Here is a 9,179-nt window from a genome sequence, read left to right on the forward strand (position 1 = left end):
GCTTCTGGTATAATTTAATCCATCTAAAGGGTCCTTGAGTTCTCAGGAATACACCCGCCAAATGTTGAAGACAATCAGATGATCGGATGTCAAGAAAATCAGAGGACAGACATACAGATAAAGACTCCTCCCATTTTAGTTCAATGAACACTTGTTTTAGCTGTATAAAATCTCTTTACTGCACTCCCTGCTATCATTTCTCATTTCTAATACCCCTATATCTGTGACAGAGTGGGCTAATGGCTATAATACAGCCTCTAATACTAACTATGTTTGTGTGTGTGTGTGTGTGTGTGTGTGTGTGTGTGTGTGTGTGTGTGTGTGTGTTTGGTTACAGATGGGTCCAACCCATACACCCTGAAACTGTGTTTCTCCACCTCGTCTCATCTATAAAAGGTTGCAGAGCACAAGAAGAGGCTGCTGAGCCTGATGAAGGCTGACCTCTGACCTGAGAGACGGAGAGGGACCATGGCAGACAGACATGAGGAGGAGACATATATAAAAGAGGAAGAGAATCAGAGAGAGATGTGGCCTTTAAGGAGATAAAGATGGGAAGGAAAGCACTCAGGAGAGAGAGAAGACACTGTCACTTTCTCCAAACTGAACATCAAACACACACCCATCACCCCTCCATCCGATAAAGTTCAACAAGCTGACAGACTAGTGACCGTCTAAAATACTCAAATTATATGTTTATATTGTTATATGGGATGTCTGGAGGACACTGCTCATGTGTTTGTCCCAGAAGTCTTGAATGGAATGACTGACAGACAGACAGACACTCTGAGAAATTTACTGTACAAACTGGATGTCATCATCATTTTTGCACATGGCGACTTAAACCATATTTTAATGTTTAAAAGCAGATGAATACAGTGTGTTATTTTGCATTGCCATTGAACAAGTTCTCATTTAGGGTTCATTAGTGCTACATGAACATTTTACCCTGGCAGCAGTGAAGCCGTGGGACAAAGGTGTCTCTCCCCACTGTTTGGCCGAGAGTGAGATAGCTCAACCACCGAGCAGCTGTTAAGTTTGCTGTGGATGTTCATGGTCCCCAGAGGAAGACTCCAAAGGTTTTGGTGACCCTCTGACCTGACTTTACCTCTACCACCAGCATGAGGTCAGAATTCTCAGCCAACACTTCGACCTGACATGGCAGGGCTGACTTGGGTTGGTTGGCACACAGATATTTTCTGGTCCTTTAAAAGTCACAGAAACAAAAATGTTTGCTCTCTTCACTGCACCGATCTACTACGATGATACATCTAAAAGTCACTAATACACTGGTCTGTGGACTAAACATAATATAAAACTGTGTTAGATATAGATATTGGAAAAGTGTTACTTTTGGTTAATAGACAAAGGAATCAGCTACTTAAGCAATATCACATGAGAGGCAGTGATGTTGTACTGTATATCGTCACGGCTGTGATTTGGTCGAAGGCACAGGCCGCAGGCCAAGTGCCGAAGACATTTACAGCTGTGACGATATATAGTACAATGTCACGACCTCGAGTGTGATATTGCTTAAGTAGCTGTTGTTGAACAACAGTTCAACAGAGTAAGGAAATGTTAACAAAAGGTGATGAAATCAGTTATTTAAGTATGTTATGTAGCTCCGCGAAAAAAAAACAGTTCCCCCAGTCTGTTGCCAGGCAACGCAGCACACACGCCAGGAACTCACAAGCTAGCCTACTTAGTATTTACATTGATCTGCAACTGTGTAACTTCGTCCAGTTCGGCTGATGAAACGTTGGCAAACCTGGATGTTGGCACAGCCGGATTCAGCTTCCACTCTCCCTCATCCTCATCAGTACCTCATCAGATGATCATTGATAATTCAGTATATATAATGTAACGCTATAGTGTCAGTTTGCGTCAATGTAGCGAGTGTGACAGTTGGTTAATTAACGGTTGTATTTATATTTATAACACCTGTGAGCGGAGTGATTTTACTGTTACAAGTCCCAGTGATGCACTCTATATCAGCACTCACGGAATGCCTCTCGTCCAATCAAATTACTCGGTCGGAACTAACCGTTGTATAAATTTGGCTAACATCACAAAGTTAGGTCAAATGTGAGCAAGGTTTCTTATTATTATTATTAGTAGTAGTAGTAGTAGTAGTAGTAGTGTATTTTGAATGGTCAATGGCAAAAGTAATTGACAGTTCTTGATAAATTACTGATAAACTGCAATAGAAACAGTCCGCTAGTTCAGATATTGGTATTTTTTTTTTTTTAAAAAAAAAAAAAGAAAAGATACAACAAACATTCCTTTTCACCATCATGTGGACCACTTGTACCATAACATAATGTTTTGTTGTAACTATAGCATTTTAACATTATGCCAACTGATCCCATAACGTGTGCCCCCTTACTGGGCTGGTTAGCACAAACACACAAAATTACTTTAATCACAGATTCCCTAATGTTGGAAAACATTAGTGGACATTAAATCATATATATTTACAACTGAGACCTTAACCTTTCATTCGCTGCTGGTTAGAATATTCTTACCTAAATTATGCCAGAGAAATATGGAAGACAGTGAAAAGTGTGCCAACCAACCCCCAGTCTCCCCTATCTGAAAAATATAGGCAGGCATGAATATTCATGTTTGCAAGAGGATGAATTCTTATCTTTTTTCAAATATTACTGCTATTTCTTAAAGCCATACTCTCATCATTCCCACCTTCACCAAATGTTTAACCTGAACATAAGAAATATCAAACTCTAATAGGCAGATTGTCATGACATTCACAGAGCACATTAATTCTCCTCAGAAGATAACTTCTTTACATTTTTGTTCTTCCCTTTAGCGCCACCTCAGGCCAGAAAATCAACTTTGTATACGATATTTCTGCTGATTGTTATGAAAGTTGCCTATTCACATTCATATTCCTGAGATGACCCTTTTTTTATTGCTTCTACGGCCTTTTCTCTAGCAACACCCTCAGGAGAAGTTTTACATTTTCAGCCACACTTCTTGTAAAGCTCTAAGAATAATTAAGTTATTACTGTGTTTTTTTTTTATTCTGTCTTGTAAGTTGTGGGGTGTCATGAAATGACAGCCTCATGGGGCTGTGAGCAGGGTTTGAGGTTTCTAGTTGGATGGCAGAGGCACTACATGTTACTGGTAGTACCAAAGAGAGATGTCAAGGCACACTTATTGCACTGACCAGGTTGAGCTAATATGTATAAACAATGAGCAGTGTAGGTAGTCCATGCACTGGCTATGTAAACTACTAACATTTATCTCAACATAATGCTATCTCACAAAAGTTTCATCAGCCTCTAGAAAAAAACTCATTATATTAATCTGAGTATTTCATTATCATGTCTTCCATTATTGTCTAAAATAATGGAATAAGGTTGTGATTTTCTGTTTTTGCTGTGACCTGAACATATTTAGAATGGATTTAAATAGTGTCACTTCAATATTTTAAAAAATGCCATAGGCTGAAAACTTGTGATAGCTCTTTGTCACTCAGTATTGTGTATATACAATCTTATATTTTTTATCTCTCGTATGTGCTGCAGGAGTATTTAACTCACATGGTATCATTGTAATATTACAGTGACTGTTTGAATTTGATTTTGCCCATGGGTCTGTGCATTATGTTTGTACATGTATGCATAAGTTAAGTTAAAAATTGTCAGTAGAATTACGCATTTATAACACAACAGGCCACAACAGAGTGACCACGCCAAACACACTGATGACATATGGTATTACTGAGTGCAGTCATCAACTGTGCCAGTTCACTGCAATCAGAGCAGCAGCCTGAGGCTTGGTTTTAAAGGTGGAAGGCAATTGAATTTGTGGACTGGAGTAGAATTGCAGCAGTGTCGGTGGCCCTGCTCTTCCCATTGTACAGTTTAGATGCTGGATTTCCATTAAATAGAATGCAGATAAATGTTGGTGGGTTTAAGTTCTTAGGGTCTCAGTCAGCTGCTTCCTGTCACTTCCTCTTGTATGTGCTCCTTTTGCAGCATCATTTGCTGTTCACATGGAAATGAATCATTTTCTGACTCCATCCTGAGCCATTTCACAAATCAACAGGTGGCTTATTGACATATTAGAGGTGCTGGAACTTCAGTGATTACTGTTAAGATCCCACTGGTGGACATGTGTTTGTTTAAAACCTAAAGTGAAAGCACCATGTCTTCATGGCAAGTCAGGCATCAGAATCTGAGCATGAGCTCAGCTTGATTTCCTCCCTCAATATTGATCCTAATATGTGCTGAGCCAAAAACCATGTTAGAGAAGTAATGGGCCTGAGACCAGATTTTGCCTGTGCCTAAATATAGTCCATATATATATGGATGGTATGAATATTTGATCTAACTCATCAACCTGTTAATATTATGGGTGGGAATCACCAGAGGCCCCACAATACAATATTATCACCATACTTGAGCCACTGTACAATTTTATTGTGATTTTAAACATGTTGCTGAGTATTGCAATAACATATATTGAAATGCATTGCAAATTATTACCTTTTATCTACCTTAACAACATCTGTTTGATCTAATAGGATAAAAAGTTTTCAGTATGTCCATCTCACTTCAGTCATTTATACTGCAGCAAAATGTATCTAATGGACTGATGAAGCAACTCATTCTATTATCTTAGTAGGCTACAAAGAGTTTCATTTGTATTTTCAATATTATTAATTTACATTATAAGAAAATCAATACTACTTGGCGTTGTGTGTCAATGAGATATTTTCACGCAAAAATATCGTAGTATTATGCTGTATCAATTTTCCCCCCACCCCTAGTTAATATTAAAGTGTGACTCATAAAAAATTATGATACCAGTACCACTACCGGTACTCTTAAATTGATACCGATAGAGTACTTCATTCGGTACCCATGACATCAATGGAGTGGAGTGGAGTATAGCCATACTTCTGATCGTTTTGGTGGCACCTCGGTACGCTGAACTGCCAACTCAGTCAAATACACTGCATTCGACTTCACCACACCACAGACTTGTATGGATTGTAAACATTAGCTGCTGCTGTGGGAGTGTGAGCTCCATGCCAGGTACAGAGAGTCCACCTACACACACACAGTGACAGGGCTAATTGTTAGTATCACACTGCTAACATTACTTCACAGGCTTAACAACAGAGTCGAGCCGTTTCAATGTCAGTGTGAGTCTGTTGGGACTGTTTAACAGCTCTGTATTGGATGTTAGCTACTGCTGCTGTGTTAGTTTGTGCTAACCAGGTAGACTTTGAACTTAAGATTCGCAAGGGGACAGCTGCTTCAGAAACGGCTTACTGGGCCGAGCAGAGCAGCTCTGGAGACACAGCAACACAAAGTTTGCTTAATCGGCAGCAGTGCTGGACTCGTTACTCTAAAAATGTAAGATATTACTCATTACGCGTTACTCTTTTCAAAAGTAATAAGATTTTACTTATTACTCTGTGCCAACAGTAATTTGCCACACTACTTGTAGCTGCAGCTACCCATGATTAAAACCAAGTTTTGGTTGTTTAGCCAGTGTAGCGCTACTTGCTACTTTTAGTAAGACTACCTGCAGCAACAGTATTCTTGTCATCTTTCTTCCTGACAAAATCAAAGTAATGGGATTATTTACAGCCGCTAAGGTAAGCGTTTTCAACTAGCTTGCTGCTTTGTGACGTGCCTGTGCAGCCCGACGATTACTAAAATGAGTCCGCTGATGTTGTATTTAAAGTCTGTAGTGATGTGATAACAAAAGTAATGTTGCAAGTTGTTTGGTTTGGGGTAACTGTAATATTATTACTGAAATTTTATAGTAATTAGTTACACTACTCATTACTGAAAAAAAGTAATATTATTACTGTTATACATTACCAGCAACAGGTCACTGCCCAACACTGTTCAGTGGGAAGTTGGCCCAGTGTGGGATCAGATCCCCGGCACAAAAGGATCCAAAGCAGGTATCGTTTGACTGAACACGTTTCAGTACGACTTGGTGCCAGGTTATTTCAGTCAATACTTTAAAGCTGCCTCTTATCATTATATCCTTCATGTGTATTTCTTCTTTATTCTCGAAACATAGTGACAGGTCAATCTATAAACGTAAACCAATGGATATACCAATATACTGATAGGATGAACAGAAAGGCTGGATTTTCAAATCTGGGATGGCTTTATTGGTTGGACTCAACACACTCACTAGTGCAACATGAGGTCACCACTGAAGACACGTTGTTTTCTACCAAGTTCAAGGGCCCATTTTAAGGAATCTTCTAAAGTTTGGGCCATCGATTCTGTCCGGAATATTTAGTAATCAGCATACCTGCTGGGATTTGAGCACTGCTGTGCTTATCATTACATTTGAGTCCATAGTGCAACTTAACACAAGACAGGTTTTAGTCCGGTGGTAATGCAAGGGTAATGCACCATCTATTACACATTATGCACTGCTTTTTACAATCAAGTGCACAACTACTGTAAGACCAGTACACGTATGTCAAAGTAGAGCCAAGCAGCTCTCCAGTTTGGCTGTGATTTTAATGCACACCTTCCATAAGAATAGGCTGATCCTAGCTTCAAACAGTCTGTATCAATTCTTTGTTGTACCTTTAAAATACTTTGTGCGGAAAAAGCTTATGCTCATTTCAATATCAAATATATACCTATTTGCACTACGCATGTAAAATAACGAATTACATAATGTTAAAGGACCTTTTGCTTTGTCATATTAAACTTTTTTTCTTGCATGCCTTATTTTATAATCTGATGCTCATACAAGATTATTTTTGGTGGATTTTGCATAAAATATGTGAATAGATAGGCCACCTAAAATCAGAGCAGATGTTTGGGCACAGTAACAAAAAGCACATTGTCTCCAGTCCATCCTGTTTTTCATGTTGAACATGCAGATTTTATCACTCCAAGCCTTTCTTTAAGTACGCAGAGATCCATCACACTTGTGAATAAGGCATGCTTTTTGTACATAATGTGTAATTAATGAAAAGGTGTGAAAAGTTTTTGACAAATCAATCTCACTTAGTTAAATTATTGATCATTTTGGTGTTGTTTGTATGTCTCTTGCAGAAATTGAATCTTACTGTATTTCTAAGAAGGTTTTATTTCTTCCTTTTTAAGTTTTTGAAGCACTTAATGAGGGATTGATAAATGACGGCTGTTGTTACTCTGAAGCTGATTGAGTTTTTCATCACAGGACTGACAGTATGAGACAAATCCACAGGTTTCTCATCATTTTGAGGCTGTAAAAGCTTATTGTTGTTAGTAGTCTATAATCACTAACAAAACACTTCAAACAATAGTGTTCCATTCATTTAAGAATCTCTGTGGGTGTAACTTATATGTACATGTTGAAATTGAATAAATTAAGGTTTGGAGCTGTAAGGTCAGCTACACACAGCTCAACTCAGCTGTCTCTCACTCGTCTTCATTTATTATTTTCACATAAGCAGGATAACCTTGTTCATACTTTTAACCTCAGTGAAAATGATTAAGGACTTTTTGCCTCCACACCAATAATATTCATGGCTGGAGGCATTATGTTTTCAGGTTGTCCATATGTCCGTCCCATTCTCACTAACCACAATATCTTAAGAATGCCTTTAGGGAATTTCTTCAAATTTGGCACAACTTCCACTTGGATTCAACAATAAACTGATTAGACTTTTGTGGTCAAAGGTTAAGGTCACCATGACCTCATCTGTCTGAAGGGTATTTTTTTCTTTCAAATTTGGCACAAATGTTCACTCAGACTCAACAACGAAATGATCTGATTTTGGTGGTCAAAGGTCAAGTTTACTGTGACCTTGCCTCTGTCACATTCTCCTAAATGCAGTATCTCTATCACAAGTGTCCCCTTGGACTTAAGAATCTGCAAATCTGAGGTTCATTTTGTATCCAAAAGGTCAAAGGTCAACTTCACTGTGGCATCATAATATTCTGCACAAACACTTTTCTGTCAATTATCCTTTGTCATATTTCAAGAACAGAAGGGGAGACATTTGGTCAGATACTAAATTGGTGACACTTATCTTGGGTGTCCACCTTGAAACTGTGTTGATTGTATAGATCTTCTGTACTGCTGGGGGTCAGATGTGTGTCAAGTGTCCAGGTGTCCACAGATATAGATGCAAAGTTACTGCAACTTGACTTGACTCACCAAGGCATACAAGCACAGAGTGGTAATTCTAGTTTGACACTAACCAACATAAAGAAATACTTAGGTGTTAAAATTATATTTTTCATTCTAAGGGAGTTTTTTTTTTTAATTATTTATCAGGAGTTTTCTTATGAATTCAGTGTTCTTTCCTATCAAGTCTGGAGTGCTACTGTTATAATTATAGATTTTTAATACCAAATAATCAATGAATGTGCTATTGTAAATGGTTTATTAAATTAGCATTTAAATTATGCATTGACTAGCTAAAATGCAGTCAAGTTTCTTAAATGTAATAATTGTTGTAATAAATGTCATACTTTCCTGTCCCATCAGTACATGTAAACCTGAACCCACTGTGGTCGACCAATACAAATACATTGTGAACCTGTGGGAAACATGGGCTAACCTGATCACAGTATAGTATATGGATATCAGACACGTGAAGGTTTGAATTTAATTTATTGTTAGGTTTTAACACTGTATTATACTGTACTTGCATACCTTGCTACCTCCTCTCCTACGTAAGGGCAAGACCCACTGACTGTAATGTTTTGCATCTCTTGGTAGTCTTTAGGAATCTTTTTTTTTAGTTTAGTCTTTTTTTTAATCATTTTGTGTGTTTTTGCAGTTGCTTGGGTCTCTTTTGGGTCATTTTGTGTCTTTTTGATCATTTTACGCCGTGTAGTAGTCATTTGGTGTCTCTTTGTGGTTGTTTTGTGTCCCTTTGTGGTGGATTTGTGTCTCCATGTGGTTGTTTTGTGTCCCATTTTTTGCCCATTTTTGTAGTTATATTGATTCTCCTTGCAGTTCCTTAGCATCTCTTTGGGGTCTTTTTGTGTCTTCTTGTGGTCTCTTCGTGGTTGATTGGTGTTCATTTGAGTGACATTTTGCAAGTGCCCCCTGACATTGGGCCCCTGGGCCTATTCCCAGTATGCCCGCTCAGTAATTCATCCATGAATATGACGTATTTTCACAGTGAATATCCAGTTATTTAATCATGTTACAAGAAAAAAAAATCTTTT

The 9,179-nt window shown here is 38.2% G+C and overlaps 1 protein-coding gene across 2 annotated transcripts in view; it reads left to right on the plus strand.

Annotated features, from left to right (window-relative positions):
• Positions 1–9,179, plus strand: part of LOC117248295 (heterogeneous nuclear ribonucleoprotein L-like) — a 139,416-nt gene that overhangs the window by 103,028 nt on the left and 27,209 nt on the right. Inside the window, exon 14 of one of the 2 annotated variants that reach the window (XM_078160652.1) lies at positions 338–7,407. The exons of the other annotated variant lie outside the window; for it this stretch is intronic. Within the exon in view, the coding sequence (XP_078016778.1) occupies positions 338–393 (56 nt within the window). The 3' untranslated portion in view covers positions 394–7,407. Of the gene's footprint in view, positions 1–337; positions 7,408–9,179 lie in introns of those variants that run through there. 2 annotated transcript variants of the gene reach the window in all.

The sequence above is a fragment of the Epinephelus lanceolatus genome, chromosome 17, assembly GCF_041903045.1.
Source record: "Epinephelus lanceolatus isolate andai-2023 chromosome 17, ASM4190304v1, whole genome shotgun sequence".
In the NCBI taxonomy this organism is placed as follows: Eukaryota; Metazoa; Chordata; class Actinopteri; order Perciformes; family Serranidae; genus Epinephelus; species Epinephelus lanceolatus.